This window comes from Periplaneta americana, chromosome 11 (genome assembly GCF_040183065.1).
Source record: "Periplaneta americana isolate PAMFEO1 chromosome 11, P.americana_PAMFEO1_priV1, whole genome shotgun sequence".
Lineage (NCBI taxonomy): Eukaryota > Metazoa > Arthropoda > Insecta > Blattodea > Blattidae > Periplaneta > Periplaneta americana.
In genome coordinates this window covers 20,377,657-20,401,014 of record NC_091127.1, presented here as the reverse complement: position 1 = coordinate 20,401,014, position 23,358 = coordinate 20,377,657, and the positions used below count along the sequence as shown (strand labels likewise).

The window sequence follows — 23,358 nt, the reverse complement described above, 5'->3', positions numbered from 1 at the left end:
CTAACAAAACAGACTTGCCGTAATTTCCGTGTCAGTATACTACTAGGTGTATCCTTGCACATAAGATAAGAAATGTGGTTTATGATGACGGGTCACCGGCTCATTTCCAACGAAATTTTCACCGCAATCTTGATTATGTTTTTCCTGGACAATGGATAGGTCATGGTGGGCCTGGTATGTGGCCTCCTCGTTCACCGAAACTTAATTCTTTGGACTTCTTATGGAGACATTAGTAGTGTTTAGTTTATAATACTCCTGAGGGTTATGTAAAAACTTTGCAACAGCGTATTTTTTAAGTGTGTTGATGTTGGTTCGTGCACGACCAATTAGGTGTGTAACTGTTAACCTAGATCACATATTAACAGATTAATTAACCTTATGGACTTTGAAGGCAACAACTTTTTATCATTTTCACTGTGCTGCCATCTAGCGAGTTCGAAAGAAGTCACGTTATAAGTCTCATTTGAATTGCATGGAGCAATTTTGCAGTGCCTGGGAGAAGTGACATGTCAGTTTCCACAAACCTTATTTGATAATTTATTGACAACTTACGGAACATATCAAAAAATGTTTCTGGAAACTGACTTATGTCACTTTTCCCAGGCACTGCAGAACTGTACTTCCATCTAGCGGTCGTTACCAATCGACAGTGGGGATCCTGGTGGTTCTTCTCTTCCACATGTTATCATTTTTAACATGGAGCTGGCCAATCTGTTGTTATGTGTTCAGAGTATTAACTACTTCAACTGAACTTCTTGCGACATTTTTTGTTTATTTTAGATCTTTTCTTTGTGTTTCAGGACACACACAGCACGGGATGACGTCGTGGTCCAGCTTTGAATCCGTGTTCAAGTTCCTACAAGAGCGTTACAACGCTCTGGTCGGCAAAGAGGACCTCTAAAATATCAAAGAATTGCCAGCAAATATCAAAAGGTTATAACCGTTATCTGTGTTGTTATAGAAGGCCGAGAAAGGGCGAAAATTCTTTTGTTCTTTGTGCTTCTTAAAACTGCCGCTTTTGTATTCCATTGTTGCCGGGGTTTTTGGTCACGAAACTGTGATTCATTGCGATGTACATATTTTATTGGTTGTTTAACGGCGTCTGTGTGGTGTGTATTGTATTCTTTTCTTTTAAAAAGGTGTAGACTCAAGGTAATGAAAATATCTGCAGTATTTTCTCTATTTTAATCAGTGTTCAGCTCAAATGGCTAAAGGGTTATGAAGCTCCTGAGTACCAGAGATTATATCGTAATAATGACGTCGAGGGCCAGAATCTTGTCATGGGGTCCTGATAGACGATTGGTGGAACTGGAAGACCTGAATTAACAAACATCCCAAGTCCAATATTTACTGAATTTGACTTTTTATCTAATATACTGTATGTTGTATTTTGCATAGACTACCATCCTGTAAAAAATATGCGAAGTCCGAATCTAAGCCTGTGTTTTTTAATCATAAATGTATATCTCAATACTCTTGTATGTAAGACTGTGTAGTTTTCTTGCTCTTCTGAATAATCTACTTCAATGGACTTGGGATGTTTGTCAATTCAGATCTTGCACAGGATCTTGATCTAAGATCTACCACATTTATATTTGAGAACGCATTTTCCGGCCTTGTATAACAACTAAGCAGGGTTGCCAGATGTCGCAGTTTGGCGGGACATGTCCCGATTTTCGTTTAAAAATCCCGAGTCCCGCTTCGATTCGAGGCGGGAGGCAAAAAGTCCCTCCTTTAGAGAATTAACATCACTTGTATAATTTGATCGTTACCTAGTAACCATTTTCTTCCAGGGCTAAATTATAAAATTATACTAATAATAAATCTGTAGCCAAAATTTTTCTGGTAGTTTTCGATTTTCCAAAAATAATTGGTGTTAACATGTATAATTAACCATACTGAAACCGAAAATCGGTTTTTTTTTTATTTTTGTTTGTATGTCTGTCTGTCTGTCTGTCTGGATGTTTGTTACCTTTTCACGCGATAATGGCAGAACCGATTTATATGAAAATTATAATATAAATTAAGTTCGTTGTAACTTAAATTTTAGGCTATATGACATTCAAAATACTTTATTTAAAAGGGGGTTATGAGGGGGCCTGAATTAAATAAATCGAAATATCTCGCTTATTATTGATTTTCATGAAAAATATTACATAACAAACGTTTCTTTAAAAATAATTTCCGATAAGTTTTATTCTATACAAAATTTTGATAGGACTGATATTTAATGAGATAAATGAGTTTTAAAATTACAATAACAATGCCATCTAAGGCGCTGTACTGAAATAAAAACAAATGACTTCGTCTATAAGGGGCCTTGGACAACAATCGAAAGCTATTAAACATAGCCTACAGAGAATGTTTCTGTGTTTGTATGAAGTAATATCGGAAGCTAATTAATTGTTTAATTATTATTTCACCATTGGAAAGTGTAGTTTCTCAAGATGGACATAATTCTACAATGTTATTACAGTAACTTCTGAAACATATAGCAAGTAATATAAAGTATACATTAAAACTAAATGATATGTCAATCTTCATTAAACTATGGTTGCATGTAATAACAATTAAGAAACATGTTAAAGGAATTGTCATTGCACCAAATGATTGCTCTGTGGACCAAAATGACCGCATTTTAATTATTTAAATACAATTTAAATTAAGTAACATATTAAACGATTTATCCTTCTATCAGACACGAATGTTCCCTGGACCAGATGTCCTATTTTAATTATGTAATTATTTTATATTTATTTGTAACAAGTGCAGCGGAGCGCATGGGTACGGCTAGTTTAAAATAAGTTTCTTAACAATTTTGGTTTGCACATTGGAAAAAAACATATTTTGGCAAGTTTAAGGTTTGTGATAGCGAATTCAGTGGTGAAGATTACGTTTATAAACATTTAAAAAGAGACGTTAATCAGAAATGCATTACACAGAGAATGAAAAATCTTGTTCAAAATTCTAAAGTTCATTGATAAAAGCTCTGAAAATGTATATACTGTATGTTAAAAGATGGGTTTGGAACAGTAATAGTATGCTAAGTCACTAGTATGAATTTAGGTATCAATAAATGTTATGTGATTGTAATCAATTAATAAACATTGAAATTTATTCTAAATATTTTGTCACATGTGATGCCTTCTTTTGGAATTTGTGCTTTACAATTAATAATATACAGCTTGAGAAATCTATGTGATAGAACTACTATTAAGTCACTGAGTTAATAATTTGGCATAACATATTTTTGCCACAAGCCTTTCAGAAAGACTCCAGAGAAACGTGATGTAGGCTTAAATTAAAGTCGGATAAATATTGTTTTGTACTTGGAAATCTGTACCTACAATATTTTTTTTATTAAAATTGAAATTTTGAAATTCATAGTTTATAGGTTTCTTCAACTGCATGTAAAGAGATATAATATTTTCTTGTATAGTCATGAAAATGTCAACTCTGCCCATATTCATATCACTCTTCTTTAAGACAAAACGTAAGTACTGTAGCCCTATATAGGATGTCCCTCCTTGGTAGATCTAAAATCTGGCAACCCTGCAACTAAGTAACGGTTGTAACAGTGCTACTGTGAAGTTTCGGGTTTGGTCCCAGACTTATACGCTGTGTGTGATGGAAGAGTTTGTTTCTCTTACAAGACATTCGTTGGAGCACAGCCAGTACATTCCAAATCCCGTGCCTTCCAACAGATCTGCTAAAAAGAATAAGTCTTCAGTGATTGTGCACATATCCCTGCTTGTTTTTTATTTTTTTTATTGTGAAATTAATATTTCTCCGTCTGTATTGCATGTAAGTTTTTAGTATAAAAATATTTCATACTTTCAGATTCTCTTATTATCGTATCACATTTTATGTTACACCGATATACTCGTAAATGGTTCCTTGTCAGATTTCCATATTTGTAATTACTTGGTAGAATCTGTTTCCACGGACTAGACGTGAAAACCAGTTAATCACAGTAGTTTCGCATACAGCTAAATGACAGCTGTTTACTTTTAAATTAATGCATCATGTAGAAATTGACTAATGCTCAAAGTTCAAGTTGCGCATGCGTGTTGAACGAGCTCGGACGTCAAAGAGAATATAAACTAGATTATAGGCTATTCCCTCTCGTCCTAATCTCTATAAAAGCAAGATGATAAATATCATAAATATCATTATTTTGTTGATATTTATGATTCTATTAAATTTAGTGTTTCAGAAGTTGAATTAAACTGTGCAGTTGTACTTAAATCTCAATCATTTTTCGATACGGAATTTAGTTCAGAATATGTTAACTGGATAGCACATTTGTTATGCTGTTTGTGTTAGACCTTTTTCACAACCACATTCCCTTCTCAGAATGACCATATCAGCAAATAAAAATAAAAACATTCTATTAGAACCCAACCTTATACGCTTCAGGGGCCTCAACTTTCCAATTCTCTTGTTTTCAATATATTGCTAGTTTTCATTGTAACTCAATGATAGTATTTATGTATGTGTTTATTCACACTGCAATGGGTATATACCCGGTGGCAGTGGTAACTAATTACACTCAATAAAGACAATAATAAACACAATTAATAAAAATACAATTAATAATAATACTAATAATTAATACTAACAATAATTAATAATAATAATAATAATAATAATAATAATAATAAAAGGGAACATCCTAAATTAAATGAAGCACGATCAGTTAAAATAACATTTAAAGTAAATCTAATTTGTACCTTAAACCTATGTTCGAACTAAAACCCACGAGTATGATACTGTATGTTCATATCTGCACAAGTACCTTTCAACACTACACTCATTTCGCTGTCAACTCACTCACTGCACTGGAACTACGACACATTTCACTGTTCAAATACTTTGCACTGCCACTATAAACTATAAAGCTTCACTGACAGGAACACGTTTCACTTACTCAACACATTTCACTGACACAACACACTTCACTGATACAACATAATTTTTCACTGATAGAACACCTTCAATAACAAAATATCAATTACACCCTTTAAATACTGTGTATAATTATCGTCTATTAGTAAAGTCCTTAAGCCTATTTTTAAATACATTTTTGGTTGTTGGTAAAGCTTTTAGTAAGTCTGCAGGTAAAGCATTCCAGTCCCTGATAGTACGATTGAGAAAAGAAAACTTTCCAGTGTCCGTCCTCTGTCTTCTTCCCCTCAATTTATAAGAGTGGTCGTTTCTTGAAGAGTAATTATGCCTATGTTTTAGCAAATTAATTACTTTTTTGTCGTGTGTTTGTTGAAAAGAGGATTCTCTGTGTGCCTACCATATGATTGGGAAGTCCTACATTTGTTTAGTGTTAGAATGGAAATGGGCCGTTTCAGCAAATTAATTACTTTTTTTGTCCTGTGTTTATTGAAAAGATGATTCTCTGTGTGCCTACCATATGATAGGAATTCCTACATTTGTTTAGTGTTAGAATGGAAATGGGCCAAATTGTCAAGCCCTTGAACTATGGTAATTCATCTTTATTAGGTAAAATCGTATTTTTTTCAGTGTCCATTGTGACTGGTGAGGTCAAATCGATTTGTTACATACATATAGGCCTATACTTATCCCCGTTATGAAATATATAGGTCTATGTACAGAATGAAACGTAAGTAATATCATTAATTTCAAGTTTTTTTTTTTAAGAAATACAAAAAGAATTTAATTCAGTTTTGCTTCCTTTTCGAGATAAAAATTGTTTTACGTGAAACATTTCGTAGATTGTTTTGAGAAAGCCATTAATTTAATTTCCAATATATTCAGTCAATTTAAGAGAGCGGTGCATTATGATAATAAATGATTGAAAGAAAATTTTAGTTTTGTCCTTTAAATGTGCAGAAGTTTGATCCAAACAAATGTAACATTTTAAAATTCCTTTGCAGATCGAAAAGTTATATTTGTTCGGATCAAATTTCTGCACATTTAAGAGACAAAACTAAAATTCTTCAATCATTTATTATCATAATGCAGCAGTCTCTTAAAATCGGCTTAAAAATCGATAATGTGTTAAATTGGAAAAATCATATTAAAGAAATTACCGCCAAACTAAATTCAGCTTGTTTTGCTATTAAGACCTATGCAAAAGATAGTAAATATCAATACCTTAAAAACAATATACTTTGCATACTTCCACTCGGTAATGAGTTTTGGAATAATATTCTGGGGAAATTCCACAAAAAGAGTAATTAGAATAATAGTAGGTGCCAAATCTAGGGAATCGTGTATGACTATTTTCAAAAAACTACAAATAATGCCCATGGCTTCTCAGTATATCTTTTCATTAATAATCTTCCTCGTATGTAATCGTGAAAACTTTGTAACTAATTCAACAGTTCATAGCATAAATACACGTCTAAAAATGACTTCCATACTCCATCGGCAAGTCTATCGTGCTATCAAAAAGGAGTGCGTTATATGGCAGTAAAATTTTTTAATAGCCTCCCTATCGATATAAAAAATGAAACTCAAAACATAAGATTATTTAGGACCAAATTAAAGAAGTACCTAATTTCTCACGCCTTCTATTATGTAGGTGAATTCATGACATTCAATAACACTTCATGAAATTGATACTAAAACTTTGTGTTGTACTAGTAGACTATATTGTAAATCTCGTCTGTATATATTTGATCTAGACTGTGACTATAAATTAAGACTTTATAATAGTATTAAGTTTTTTGACTTGTTCCATATTCTAGCTGTAAAACAATATATGAATACCATGGAATGTTAATAAATACAATACAAAAATTGACTGAGCATATTGGAAATTAAGTCAATGACTTTTTTAAAACACGCTATGAAATGTTTCATATAAAACATTTTTTTGTTTCTGGAAAAGGAAACAAAAACGAACAAAATTGTATTGAACTTTTTTGTTTGAAGTATCTCACGCAAATTAATGACTTTACATAAGGTTCACCTTGTGTGTATTCGTATTATATAGAAGAACTATTATGTTTGTGGTTCCCTTATAGGACTAAACCAGAAAACAGCCAGTGAGTAATTTTAATTTTTAACATTCGTTACTAGAGAAGTTGGGTTAATTCATTCTTAACCGTGCTTAATGTATCGTACAGTTGCCGACCTGTAATGAACAAAAACAGGTAATTTATTAATTTAAACACAAGTTCATCTAGAACTTTATGTGCCGTAATTCATTAGATAAATTACACTCCCCCCTTGCACATGCATGACTGTACTTAAATAAACTATTTTCTTCAGGTGTTCTGTCACGTTCACTTCTAGTTTTAGGCATTGAAATTTCATTAATATGCAATTCTAAAAATCGGGCGCAAAAATGATTTCGTATATCGATAATATGATGGCAATTTGGTTTGATATACAGACTTTTATGAATTGTCAGTATTGATTTATTAGGAGAACATATTTTTGTACTTTTGCATGGAATACCCACTGATAAATACGAGTATGGTTCAAGACATGTTTTTTGAATCATGGAGCTCATCAGGTTCTGAGGTTGATAGTCTTGATGGATTCTATAGGTAAGTTTTGTTGTTTACTGTCGAATTATACATCGATATTATGCAAGGTATGACTTGAAATATAGGTAGACCCGTTATTTTAGATTAACAGTAGTTGTTTTTGTAATAATAATAATAATAATAATAATAATAATAATGATGATGATGATGATGATGATGATGATGATGATGATGTAAAATGACCGTAGTGTTATTACTAGAGCTATGGGTTTTATTACCTAAAAGCTTTTGGTTTTTTTTTTTTCTGAATATTAACTCCTTGCATTGACCATAGTGGATTGTTCAGCATATAAAAATATAAGGGGAGAAACGAGGAGTGAAAAAAAGTACAATGTCTGTCCTCTGAGTGACTAATTTTTTTACAGCTGTGTTAATAGGGTCACTGACTGTTTATGAATTACTGTCTGGCAACAGCGGGGTTGGAACCCCTTAAATGTCGCATATTTTGTAGAGGTGAAGAGGGTGAAGTTGATACTGACCAGCAACAATCTGGCCATATTCCTAGCATTGTTTTGTCCTTTGTATTTTGACAACTCAATGCTAGCGAATCTAGTTAGCTTCAAATTTCATTTAAGGAACACTGGGTCAGAGTTTTTTTTTATGAATTTCTTTCAAATTCGGCGGGTTTATTGTGTCTGTACATTTAAATAACTGTATCAAATTTCATCAAGTTTCATTCATTAGTTCCTTAGATATTAATTTTAATTTATTTTAATGATATTAAATTATGCATAAATTCAAAACATCCCTGATGGCTTCAGAATTGTTTTCGCTTTTAAAAATTTTCTGTGAAGGACATACATTTCAAGATAAAGGAAACTGGGCATGGATTTTTAAATTTGAGAATTTGTTCATGAGACAAAAATTTTCTCACAAATCATAATTTTTGCGTGATAATTTTATTTAATTTTTAAAAATTAAAAATCCTCATCATGAAAAGTTTTCAGTGAAAAACTGATTCCATACACAGCTTTGTGTATTGGAGAATGTTGAGTATTGTTGCAAAATTTTATGTAAATCGGTGCAAATGGAAACCGCTAGGAACTTTATTATTGACCAAAGACTTAGTATTAAGAAAACTTTATTTTTAGTGGGTGTGGTAGGTTTAAAAGAGCTGCGCATAGCATTTAAAAATGGTTACCAGACCTTTAAAAGTATTAGACAGGAATTACATATAGGACAGAATGTTAAACACATGTATAAGGTAATTATTTATGTAAAAAAATTATGTGTTTTTACCATTTTGGTAAGTATTTCTAAGGAAAGGAAATCCAAATTAACCAAACGCAAACAAAACATCTTGCCATTATTGACACAAAGGACATGAATAAAACTCGGAGAATTTTTTGAAACTATTGCAATATGTCCAAAAATATGTTTTTCTACCATTTTTAGTCAAATGTGACAATGCTAGAAAATGGTAAAATCAGTGCCTGATGGATCACATCCTATTGCTGCTTACAGCTTTACGCAGCTATAGGAATGCGATCCAGCAGGCAATGGGTAAAATATTCATTTATATGACTTATAAAACCCGTGTTATCGTGTTCAGAAAAGCTAGAAATGTGTTTGATTTCATTTAAGTTGTAAAAAGAAACCAGGATAAAAATATGACGTCATAGAAGTCAGAGCTCTTGTAATTACAGTAAATATTTACTATGTAAAGTTGCTTGAAATTTATTTCACTGTCTGAGTTTCGGCGTAATAGATCGACTATTGATCAGATTTTTTGTATTCGGCAGATAATGGAGAAAAAATGGGAGTATAAGGGTTCAGTACATCAGTTATTCATAGATTTCAAAAAGGCATATGACTCGGTTAAGAGGGAAGTATTATATGATATTCTTATTGAATTTGGTATTCCCAAGAAACTAGTTCGATTAATTAAAATGTGTCTCAGTGAAACATACAGCAGAGTCCGTATAGGTCAGTTTCTATCTGATCCTTTTCCAATTCACTGCGGGCTAAAGCAGGGAGATGCACTATCACCTTTACTTTTTAACTTCGCTTTAGAATATGCCATTAGGAAAGTTCAGGATAACAGGCAGGGTTTGGAATTGAACGGGCTACATCAGCTTCTTGTCTATGCAGATGACGTGAATATGTTAGGAGAAAATACACAAACGGTTAGGGAAAACACGGAAATTTTACTTGAAGCAAGTAAAGCGATCGGTTTGGAAGTAAATCCCGAAAAGACAAAGTATATGATTATGTCTTGTGACGGGAATATTGTACGAAATGGAAATATAAATATTGGAGATTTATCCTTCGAAGAGGTGGAAAAATTCAAATATCTTGGAGCAACAGTAACAAATGTAAATGACACTCGGGAGGAAATTAAACGCAGAATAAATATGGGAAATGCGTGTTATTATTCGGTTGAGAAGCTCTTGTCATCCAGTCTGCTGTCCAAAAATCTGAAAGTTAGAATTTATAAAACAGTTATATTACCGGTTGTTCTATATGGCTGTGAAACTTGGACTCTCACTCTGAGAGAGGAACATAGGTTAAGGGTGTTTGAGAATAAGGTGCTTAGGAAAATATTTGGGGCTAAGCGGGATGAAGTTACAGGAGAATGGAGAAAGTTACACAACACAGAACTGCACGCATTGTATTCTTCACCTGACATAATTAGGAACTTGAAATCCAGACGTTTGAGATGGGCAGGGCATGTAGCACGTATGGGCGAATCCAGAAATGCATATAGAGTGTTAGTTGGGAGACCGGAGGGAAAAAGACCTTTAGGAAGGCCGAGACGTAGATGGGAGGATAATATTAAAATGGATTTGAGGGAGGTGGGGTATGATGATAGAGACTGGCTTAATCTTGCACAGGATAGGGACCGATGGCGGGCTTATGTGAGGGCGGCAATGAACCTTCGGGTTCCTTAAAAGCCATTTGTAAGTAAGTAAGTAAGTAAGTCTGAGATTATGTTGATCAGATATAGTCGACCACAGTCTAGTATATACAGTCACGAAGCTTGGGTTTTGAGGGTACTAGGAACAATAGACTGTGCCGGTACTATTTCGCATTGTCTGTAATGAGGCGATTGTAGCGACCCTAGTGGTCAGCAGCTATCTATGGATGCATATTTACTACGTATTGAGCTTCGTGACTGTATATACTAGATGTGGTAAGACATTCATTTTCCGAGACGCAGTACCGTTACCTTCCAATTCGTAAAATTCTCAGTGTACAGACTGACCCAATACCAACAAATGGTAATCAAATGTTAATGTTTATTCAAATATTCTCCCATCAGTTTCTAAACGTTCTAGAACACAATACTGCGTAATAGGCTTTGTTAATTCTTTAGAATAACGTGTGACGTTCCAAGCATTCATCTATAAAATAATGTGATGAAGTTAGCGATGAATTAAAATCGAGTTCTCGAATTATCGAACTCTTAGATTTCCTGAAAGCGCCTTATGATAATAGTAGACCAGAGGTTACCAACCCTACTTCTGTGAACGCACCCCCCACTTCCGCCCCGATCTCAGTCTTCAGTTGACTAGTGTGTAGTATTGTTGTGTGTGGTTCTATCTTCAAGCCAGCCCGTCTTCAACGCGAGGATACAAGGTATGTTGAGTGATTTCTGTGTGCCGTAGACGGTATCAGATCAGACTTTCCATAAGCAGTAGCCTCGCTGAAGAAGAAAAGGTCAAAAGAACGCTTCTTGTTTATCAGAGGGCGTCGGGGTTATCGCTTGACCCTCGTGACCCATCCCGAAGATAAATAAACATAAATCACAGCGAAAAGAATTCCCACATCTGATTGTGTTTGTGAGGCATTTTCCTTTACGTCAGACTACGTTATCAGCTCCAGTAACGAGGCCGTTGGTAATCGTCTGTAGAAGAGAAGAGTAGGCTCTTCACAGAAATTTCACATCATGTATGTTTGCGCGTCATGCGACAAACTTGAGGAGCGTCTGCGCACGTCAAGTTATTATGCATATTATTGTGTGCCTTCTTTATTTATCTTACATTTCTTTATCTATTGTCTCTTGTTAGTGTAGGCCTCTAGTAAACTATCAAGTCAGTCATCTTGTACAATTTCTCGGTGATCCTTTACAGTTTGATAACTTCGTGCCCAGCTGGTTAAATGGTCCATCAAATCCTTTCACTATCCATCCTAACTTTTTGTGTTTATATTATATTAGTTAGTTAATAATGGAGCTCGACAAGGTTGTCCACTGTCGCCAACTTTATTTAATATTTATATAAATGAAATTATTTTAAAATGGAACCAAATCTACAGATCAGGACTCAAAATAACCAGTGCTCTAACATTAAATACCTTACTCTGCTGATGATCAAGTCATAATTTCCAATTCAGAGGATTATATACATTAAATAAAATATTAAAAGATTTTGGGATGGAAATTTCAGCACAAAAATCAAAAGTAATGGCATTTTTAGGACAAGACCCAGTCAAAAGTAAGATAATACACAATAACCAATGCCTCGAGCAAGTACAAAATTTCAATTATCTGGGTTGTGAAATATCTTATCAAAATGAAAAAGATGTGAACAAGAAAATTACCAAATTTACACAAATTCTAGGAATAATAAACAATACATTAAAAGCTAAATTAGTACAAAAATCTACAAGAATAAAAATATATAATACACTAGCATTACCCTCCCTTTTATACGGAAGCGAGATTTGGACATTAAAGAAAAAAGACATGAACAGAATCAAAGCAATGAATTTTTTCAGGACAGCAGGATATACTCTTTTAGACCGAAAAAGGAATGAAGAAATTTTAGAACAATTAGAAGTAGAGTCAGTAGAAGAAAAAATCAGCAGATACAAATTCAATTGGCTAGATCATGTAAGAAGAATTGAAATTCAAGAATCCCAAAAATTATGATGCAGTATAAACCCAGAGGACATCGTCGATCAGGAAGACCTTTTAGAAGACTGCTAGATGGGGCCGAAACAGGTCTACAGAGGCCTAATTCGTGAAGGATGATGATTATGTTTTTTAAACGTACTGGACTAACTTTTTTAATGACATTAAACTTAGTGTTCTTTGTACATGCTTTTTTTTTTCAACCGTTCGCATAGGGTAATATATTTACAGATAGAAATTTTCAGTTGCTGCATTTTATTTATATAATTTGTCGAGTTTGTCACAGTCGCAGAACAGTGAAACATCTTGAGTAATATAACTTATTTTGTATCTTCGTAATACTTTGGTGTTATAAAATATGTGATTAAAATGAAAGACGAAAAAGAAATCACAATGTTTCTTATTTTGATTATGATTTACCTCACTCTTTCACGGAATCACACTATTGAGAATTGCGTATAGCCCTAAACGCTATTGGTTCAGACTAAAATAATAATTTTGTAGAAATTTCTCTTAGTCTTGTAAGAGGTATTGATGCATTGGACCTTCGTTATAAACAAAAGCGAAAGAATTTACTATGAAAGAGTAGTCTAAAAAAATTATGGTTTATTTAACGATGCTCTCAACTACCATTGTTATATCAGCGTCGCCGGTGTGCCGGAATTTTGTCCCGCAGAAGTTCTTTTACATGCAGTAAATCTACTGACATGAGCCTGTCGCATTTAAGCACACTTAAATGCCATCGATCTGGGCCAGGATCGAACCTGCAATCTCGAGTATAGGAGGCCAGCGCTATACCAACAGCGCTACCTCGGCCGACAGTAGTCTATGTTACGTAAATAGGTACTCCATGTTTGGTGCTAAAAAGTTTAGCTGATTCATTCATCGTGTTCTGCCCAAGGACAGGTCTTTCGCTGCAAACCCAGCATTCTCTAATCTCTCCTATTTTCTGCCTTCCTCTTTGTCTCCGCATATGATCCATATATATCTTAATGTCGTCTATCATCTGATTTCTTCTGGTCCGAACTCTTCTCCCGTTTACCATTCCTTCCAGTGCATCCTTAAATAGGCAGTTTCTTCTCAGCCAGTGACCCAGCCAATTCCTTTGCCTCTTCCTGATCAGTTTCAGCATCATTCTTTCTTCACCCACTCTTTCCAACACAGCTTCATAGCCGAATGGGAGTATACTTCACGTCCGGAATCTTTTACCGTGGAAAGACTCATCATGCCGTTTTTCTTAGGAAGAATAAATGTGGTAGCTTTCCGTTGCTTTCCGCACACTACACACTCTTTCGCATCTTAAAACATTCCATGGGGGCCTAGCATGGAGGTGAGGAGAGTGGATTTGACTAATTAGGCCCTCCATCGTAAGGGTTAAATATCAGTTATATCAGGGTTTTTGACCGAATCAGAGACCGGAAATCCCAATTAGTTTTTGCCCCACCCTCATAGCTGATTCTATATTATGAATTTTTAAAGCAATAGTTACGTTAAAAAATCGATTTTGATAAAATTGAATATCGACAGCTGATAAAATACCTATTTTTTTAAAAGATGGCTGAACTAGCGCTGAGTTTGTTTCTCGTACTCCGCTTCCATACCTTCAGCTGTCTCCTCTGTAATGCCAATAAAATTTTGGTGATATTATGAAAGTTTCATGCTAGTGTTCACTCACGCTATGCCTTGCATATACGAATCTGTGACAGGTTAGTGTAGGCTTTTGTTATGCTTTGCAAAGACTGGTGATTTTTTTTAGGTTAAACGAGTGCTGAGATAGTTTCCTTCCCACTTCGTTTTCACACCTTCAGCTGTCTCCTCTGTAATACCAACATAACTTTGGTGAAATTATGAAAATTTCACGCTAGTGTACACTCAGGCTATACGAATCTGTGACAAATTAAGTTACGCTTTTGTTATGTCTTGTATATACGAATCTGTGATAAGGTTAGGTTAGTTTAGGCTTTTATTATGCCTTGCATATAGTCGAAATTGGGAAAGGTTGGTGATTTTTTGTGACGTCAGTACTGGTCTATGACGAACTAAGCTTTTGTAATGGCAGATATAAAAAACGAAGTCACATTAGGAAAACTTTGTGTTTATTTCGTTATTATTTGTTCTGTTTTAGTGTTTCTAGTGCTTAATACAAATTATGCTTATTTCATATAACATCGTATCGTATGTTTTATATTCTTACGTTTCCGTTTATCACTATAGAAACCGCCACATATTCACCTCCATTATGACGAATCTCTCATTTAAATATAATTTGCTACATTTTCCAACAAGTATATCGCTATAAAATCCTTGCATATTCAACTCCATATTCACACAAAAAAAATCCCTTATAAATTCAACGATTTTCACTTCTAAAATCACCAAAATTACCTGTGTTTATCCTAGTTTTTTGTGACAAAGACTGCTAATTATAACAGACTACTTAAAACAAGGTAAAACTGTCTTATTTCGTAATAATTAACTAAGTTTTGGCAACAAATATAGTAGAGAAACGTCCTGGTAAAATTTCCAAACGTGTGCTGTTCTTCCAAAACAATGCACTAGCTCATAAATTCTGATTGTATTGCAGAAAATTTATGAAGTTGGCTTTGAATTGATTTACCATTCCCCATATTTTCCAGATTCAGCCCCATCAACCTATTGTCCATTCCTGAAAGAAGAAAGAAAGAAAGAAAAATAACATTGAAAGGAAATGAGTTTTCATCGAATGAAGCACTAATAATGCGGAGGAGTGGTTTTCAGATTAAAACAGACACTTCTGTGACCTTTTTGTAAATTATGTATGCTTAAAAAGTGTTTATGGTGAATAAATAAACATTTGTTTTGGAATACAGTAACTTTTTTCATGTGAAGCTTAGAACTTACAAATAGAACTCGTATACCATACCTACATGAGTTAGTAATAAAACTGGTTTAAAACTTTAGACATATTACTTGCAGTGCAATTTTAATTAATTAAAAGAATACTGGAGTTTCAAACTAGAAGTAAATTTGGTCTTATTGTTAATTTTAACATCTCGAAGTAATTTAAACTAGCGAAATAATAGCATTTAATAAAAAAAAATTGACAGAAGATTGCTTAAAATAATATCACTAAACTGTGTTTATGCAGTCTACCCTCTTTTTTGTCTTTCATTTCGATGTTTTTATGGAACTCCGTTTGACTACACAGGAAGCATACACACGACCGCAATGACGTAACGGCGAATCAACACGCCGCCGACCCAGTGTGCTGCGCCAGTATGTTTGAATTTTATTCGGGATATTCAGATGGTTAGAACTGGTGTGGAACCCTACTTCCTTGTGCTCCACATTACTGGAATGTCTGAAATTGTCCGAAAGTACTATAAAGGCCCGCTCCCACTTAAAGGAATCGAATCGAATTGAAACGAAAAATATGCTGCCGCTCACATCTAGTGGAATCTAATCGAACGGTACTTTTGTGTTTTGTCATACAAAAGATGATAATTCTGCACAAGATTTGTTAATTTTTCTTCGTTCGTATTAATTTGTGACTTGTATAGGCCTACGTACTATTTCAGCAATAACTTTCAATAGTAAATAAATTAAGCCACGAGAAATTACGATCATATCCGAAACAAATTCTGTTCCGACAGTGGAATAAATATTCTATAGTCCCGTCGCTCTAATTTCCGGCAGCCAATCGCGTTGCAGGTCGGCTACATTTAAACGTGTGCGTCTTGTGATTCGCTGATTCATTTCTTAAGGCTCGATAAATACTTAATATAATCGCCCGCCATTTTAGCTCTTTCGTTGCCGTTCGCAGAAAGCACACGAAGACGTTATTTGCTGAATTACATTGCGTTTGATTTATTGTCATAGGAGCTACGACATGATAATGTTTAACAGTATGGTAAATAGAGTCCTCGTATGGTAGCTCGGCAACGTAAGAACAAAAATGGCGAACGATACTACCTACTAGACTTTATAGAGTCTTCACTTTCTAAGACGTAAGCAAAGAGGCGGAGTCACGCCGGAAATAACAGCGTCGGGACTATAGCTCCTGAATTATATTCTGTTCGATTCGTGTCGACGCGCGCTTTCTGCTATCTTCCATTTAAATACATTATGAAGAGAAATTTTGTTCGATTCGATTCCACTAAGTTGGCGCGGGCCTTTAGGTCCGTTCATATCTGCAGACACGACAAATCTTCTTCTGTACATTCTGTACATAGGCGCGTTCATATCTATTCTACCGTGCCCGCAAAACATTCTGGCGGAGAATAATATTGTATATACAGTGGATAACAGTTATATTTGTACAGCTGTATTTAATATTTAAAACAACGTTTTTTCTGCAGAAATAAATATTGTATTCTTCTGTTTTATGTTGAATTATAGATTATCTACATACTTAACAATAATAACATATAAAAATAATTTTTCAAATACTTTAACATAACAACTTCCTCTATTTAAACAAAAACACGGCCTTTTCCCTGCAACATTCTTATTTGTACAGTTACAAAAATAAATTATAAATGTTTCTTTGTTTTTACATTTATGGCACAGACGGGAAGTTTTAATACTTTGTTGAATAGCCCCTAGCATTCAATACAGCTCTGCACCTTTTTTGCATGACTGTACAAGCCTAAGACAAGTGGCAGGTTTAATTTCTTCCCACGTCTTCAAAATAACTTTCTTTAGATCTTCTTTAGATATTACTTTACATTTACGAACTCTTCTCTTGAGAATTGGCCATAGATGCTCAATAGGATTAAGGTCCACAGATTGGGCAGGTGTTCTGAGCTGTTTAGGAACATTTCAGATGAGCCACAGTTTGTTAATTTCTGCTGTATGCTTGGGGTCGTTATCTTGCTGAAACACGTAAGATGCTGATAGTCCCATTTTTTCCACACTTCGTTTGACATTATTTTTTAAAATGTTCAAATAACCCCATTTGTTCAAGTTGTCAACAATGAAATGAATCGTACCCACTCCATCTGATGACATACACCCCCAAAATTTAATTGATCCACCTCCGTGCTTGACTGTTGGTAAAGTATTCTCCACATTATCGGCCGTATTGGCTTTCCTCCACACCGTCTGTATTCCATCAGATCCAAATAGATTTATTTTAGTCTCATCAGAGCAAATCACAGTATTCCAGAAGGTTTGAGGTTTGTCCTGGTGCTCTTTAGCAAATGCCAGTCTTGCTTCACGATTCTTTTTACTTACATATGGCCTTTTTCTTGGGATTCTGCCGCGATACCCATGCTGCCATAGTACTCTTCGAACGGTCTGACTGGATACCTTCTTACTCGATGCCTGTTGCAACATCTGCACAATTTCTGGTGCAGTTACACGTGGGTTCACTTTAACTTTGTTAATAATGAAACGTTTTTCTCTCTCATTCAGGAACGATTCTCTACTTCTTCTCGGAATATTCTTAATGGAACCATTATATTTGAACTTATTTACTATATAACTTACTGTTGAGTGAGGTTTTTTCACAATATTACCAATTTTCCTGAGTGAATAGCCCCTCAAAGCAAGACTGATTATCGTATGTTTAAGTTCTTTGCTTAGCTCCTTCCCTTTCTTCATGTTGGACACGGCTGATATAATACATAACAGACAACATCGCAACTCCCCCACCCCAATAGGTACGGAAACTAGTTAACCATCTATGCACACAGTAAATGTAACGTATCTTTGTAAAGTGTATAAATAAGAGTGTTGCATGATATGTTGCCTTATTGTGATGCATTTACTTCCCACTGTTTATAAATAACACTGTCATCATTTTGTTACATTGTACCTATTTAGTATAAGGATTTTAATAATATATTAAAATATTTTAAAGTTTAAATCAATTTATAAGAAAAACCAAGTTATTTCTTTACAAAATTTCAGCCTGTACAAATATAACTGTTATCCACTGTATATTTTTTAACGATCGTGGTTTTTTGTTTTTTGTTTTTTTTTTTTTTTCAGCTATTGTTGTTAGGTCTTGAAAGTTAGAATTCCCACACAGAAACTTGTTGCTAAGGAAACCATTCTTCATAACATAAAATTATACTGAAATAGACCCATTACAGTGCAGTTTTGCGAAGGCTTTGGAATAATATTGCTCTAAATTTTCAATGCAAAATATATTGTAGCCTACTAGTGGCATGTGCAGCAAATGCTGCAAACTAAGTTCATTAGACGTTCAAATAAACATTTTTCAGATTTATTTTCAATGAAGAATATCAGACATTCTGAAAGTTATTTGTTTCCATAATAATGAAAGATACTCTCTCTCTCTCTCTCTCTCTCTCTCTCTCTCTCTCTCTCTCTCTCTCTCTCGAGTCAATACTGAAGAGAACCACGCATATAAATATTTACACACACCGCCATTAAATATATTAAAAAGACCCAACCCCCACTTGATTAATAACTATAAAAATATTTGATTTTTAATAATATTATTATCTTACGTAAGTTTTATAGTTTTCAGTAACATGTACTATATAAATATACTATATAGCCGCCACTCAGTAAAATATAGAAATCAAAATCTAATTTAAGTTATTCTCTACATCTACTTATATAACCCAAAAAGGGTTTCACTTTCATATCATCAACATAGCATTAATATGTATAATTAATGAAAAATAGTCACATCATGGCATTAACTACAATAATATTTCATTTCTAATGGTAATAATGTCATCAAACCACCTCAAGTTTTGTAGTTTTTAATATCCAATACACAGCTGTACCCAGAAAATTACACACCACAGAATCGAACTTGTAAATAATTTTTAGTAAGTTAAGTTTTTAATAACCAATTAATTTGAGCTGTAAATATGTCAGCATTCTTGCAGATCATGGCCTTCGTGTAATATTGTTTACTGTAGTGTGTGTTTTGTTTTATTCTGAAATTCAATTAGCTAGTTCTCAAAACTGACGACATATGGATTTTGGAAAATAGATTTGCAATTTTAAAAATATGATCGTGCAAAAAATGTACAATAAATGTTTGTGAAGTGAATTACAAAAAGCACTTCCTAACCTTTTATCGTAGTAACTTATACTATTGTCTTTGCTGTTACATGTCTGTTGTTGTCTGTCCCATCCATGCGGCCAGTGTGAATACATATCCCAGACCGTAAATACAAGATCTGAACGAATTGTTAATGTAATTAGTTAGACAACGTGTATTCCTGTGTGATCTAAGTGACAAGATATATTTCTCCTTTCACGGAGCCCGAAGGCTTGCACAGCAGCCTGAAGATTATTATGATTACCACTCTTGTTCCGTGAATGATATTTGTCGCCGAACGGTCGCGCTTGTACGAATATAGCATGTTGCATGGTGAGCTTAACCGGGACTATGGTAATGATGATGATGATAAGTGAATAAATGATGGCGAAGTGAGCCCGAGGTCCAACGCCAAAGCTTATAAATTTCGGTAGATAATGCGCTTTCACCCTCTTGTATTAATTCTGCTGGAATTTGATCGATACCCAGAGACCTGTAATTTTTCAGCTTTTCTATCGCAATTTAGACTTCAGAAAGTGTGGATTCGGGTATAAATGGCTCAGCAGTTTGTATTTGAATTTCGTCCCGATCATTTACATTTAGTAGTTACCTAAAATAGTTTTTCCATCTGTTCAGGACTGAATGCCATGTATTGTGGGTCCCTATCACCACGGCATGGCGCGTCCTCAGGTTGCGGATAGAGGAGACGGCCTCCAGATATGGAGGGTAGCTGCGAATATATTGAATAAGCAGTCGTGGACAGCCGATAAGGGGTGGTCCTCCAGCTTGGGGGTTGGGCGAAGGGCTAACAACCCATCACCGTAAAAAACAGCTTGTTACGAATCCCTACAATAAGCCTCGGAATAGGACTGATTCTCTGGCACGACCACAGCAAAGGAATAAGGTTTTGAGATTTGGCACTTGGAACGTAACTAGTCTTTATAGAAAATGGATTTGAGGGAGGTGGGATATGATGATAGAGACTGGATTAATCTTGCACAGGATAGGGACCGATGGCGGGCTTATGTGAGGGCGGCAATGAACCTTCGGGTTCCTTAAAAGCCATTTGTAAGTAAGTAAGTTCAGGACTGAATGAGAGTCTGCAAGCAAGTCACCATTCTCATCCTTGACCACGTTTACCCTTGCCTGATATCCATTCTTAAATTCCTTTATACCCTTATATAAATCTCTAATGTTTTTATTTTTACTATTTGTTTCTATCTCATTGAGTTTTTCCTTCAAGTAATCTCTCTTTTTGTTCCTAAGTGTACGATTTGCTTCCCGTCTTTTATTGAAATAATTACGGTATCTCTATTCGCCTCAACTGGATCCTGTAAGAATTTAAATTTTGCCTGTTTCCTTCTTTGTACTACCGTGCAACAATCTTCATCAAACCACGATTTCTTTTTCTTAGTTTCATAATAAGCTATGCTCTGCTCAGCTGCGATTTTGATACTATCTCTGATATTTTCCCACACACAATTACGTCACTCACATTAGCGTTGTAGGTAAGGTAAATAAACAATAACACAAATTGCATAATTTTTAAAATTATGATACATTTCGGCGGGCACTCTTTTCTACTATAACCAATAAATACTGAAGTCAAAGTTTCTCGCCGTTTGAAATGCTTAAATATACCCAGATATGCAGGGTTATTCTAAAAGATGGACCCAATTTCATTCATTTGTATTTCACGACATACAACTTGAACATGAACAGTCTACCGAACGAAAGAGGAAGTTCCAAAGTTTTGTTTTCCACCGCGTGGGCGGTCGGTGATAGTTGCATAAACGGCCGCTAGGGTTCTCGCGCCAATAGGCAGGGCATTTCGTGTCAGTTGTGAGTAAGATGGCTACCATGCAGCATAAGGTTTTCTGCGTGCTAGAGTTTGCACATGTTGAAACAATGGCTTTTTCCTCAATTTACCGAAGATTCACAAGACTTCATTTTCCAACAGGATGGAGCTTCGCCCCATTGGCACCGTGACGTCCGAGGATTTTTAAATCAATCCCTTCCTCAACGATGGATAGGTGGCATGGGAAATCAAGACCTGGCTGTACACTTCTGCCACCGAGATCTCCTGATCTCACGCCATGTGACTTTTTTTTTGTGGGGTTATGTGAAGGAGGCTGTTTACGTCCCACCTCTACCAACAGTTCTAGCCGAACTGCGGAACCGTGTCACTGCTGTGGTGAACTCAGTAACACAAGACGTGCTTCTTCGCGTGTGGGACGAGTTTTGCTGCCGCTTAGATGTTTGCCGTGCAGCAGAGGAGGGACACATTGAACATTTATAACCTGTGTTAGAAAAACTTTGAAACTTTCTCTTTTTATTAGTATGTAGATCATACCTGCACAAACAGCGCTCAACGACCGCGCCGGGAGAGCTGTGTTTTCCGCTCGCCGAAACGGAGAGGAAGATACGTCAGAGAGACATAGACTTGCTATATGTAGAGGAGAGGGAAACGACCACTCAGCTATCTATAAATAGTGGAGTGCAGTGTGTAGGCCTATTCTCAGTAACTGTTTCACGTTGCTTACCTACTGCTATAGTACAGTATGGAGGAACCTAAAAGACGGAACATAACATTTAACATTTCACGATTTACAGCTCGAACTTATTGATCTTCAATGTGACCTAAGGGCTAAAGATCGTTTGAATAATACTACTAGCCTGGTTGAGTTTTACAAGACTAAACATTAGCAATAATATCCATGTTTACACAGGCTGGCTGTGAAAATGATTGCTATGTTTGGCTCAACATTTATATTTGTGAGAAACTGTTTTCTATAATAAACTTTAATAAAGGCAGACATCGAACAACTGCAACTGATGTTTCATTACGATCAGTAGGCTACTGTTCCTTTCAGCTGCCAAGAGCATAAAACCTCGTTTTGATGTTCTGATAAATAAAAATATAACAAAATGATATTGTACATTTAAGTAGCTATAGAATTTCTATTATTTCTGTAAAATAAATATTTCTTTATTAATTAATAATAGTCCAAGATAGTTTTGCAAACATTGAACGGGAATTCATTTCATAAACACTCGTAATAGTACTTCCTTCTGTGTATATTTTGTACGAGATCACCCCTTCTTCCAGTCCACCCTTATACAGAGCGCAGCAAATATCTGCATTCCGCTCATGAGCTGTGAGCCGGCTCGGAGAGCGCAAATCTTGTGCAGGCCTGATGTAGATTGTTCATGTCCAATTTATACTTCATTAAATATAAATTAATGAAATTGGGTCCATCTTTTAGAATAACCCTGTACATTGTAAGCCAATTAGAGAAAGTTAGCGATTAAGATATGCATTTATTATTGACATTTAATCAAAGTCGAATTTCATTTTTGGCATCTATGGGCAGATGAAGTGAATAAAGTAGTAACCGATACTCCATGTGATGAATGGCCCACGAGACAATTTGTATACAGGGTTGATTACGTGATTACATAGAGCAGCGGTGGCGAAAATGTAATCGTGCGCCGAGCCACTGTGCAACCTGCAACGTGCATAGCATGTAGGGAGGCGGGTACCCGAAGGGGAAGTGAAGCAACTGTCTGACTTATTAACGGATTTTAATTTTCCTTACGTCAAGCACTTAAATATAATTTTATACAGTACAAGGCTACAAACTAATGTTTATTACGTGTAACGAAGATTAACTGTCTTCAGAATGTCTCTGCGACAAAGTTTCAAAATCAGGAATTATGTCACTTACTGCCAGTCGTAGTTGATGACGAAAGTATTCGTCTGTCAGTCGTGATCTAAATTTGGTTTTTACTATTTTAATTGTTGAAAATAATTTCTCACAAACGTAAGTTGTAGCGAACATGGCTTCAACAGAGCAAGCGAAAGAACGAAGCTTCGGATATTTGTTTTTTGGCAAAGATTTGACAGTTCAACAATTGTCAAGTCCTTACATCTAGCTTTCATTTGACATCACATAGTAAATCAG

The 23,358-nt window shown here is 35.1% G+C and overlaps 1 protein-coding gene across 3 annotated transcripts in view; it reads left to right on the top strand.

The window, feature by feature from the left end:
- The window catches only part of LOC138708864 (FAM172 family protein homolog CG10038), a 108,653-nt gene extending 104,814 nt beyond the window's left edge, over positions 1–3,839 (top strand). For all 3 annotated transcript variants that reach the window (XM_069839124.1, XM_069839125.1, XM_069839123.1), the window contains exon 9: positions 801–3,839. In XM_069839124.1, the coding sequence (XP_069695225.1) occupies positions 801–901 (101 nt within the window). In that variant the 3' untranslated portion in view covers positions 902–3,839. The remainder of the gene's footprint in view (positions 1–800) is intronic.
- Positions 3,840–23,358: the final 19,519 nt, after the last annotated feature.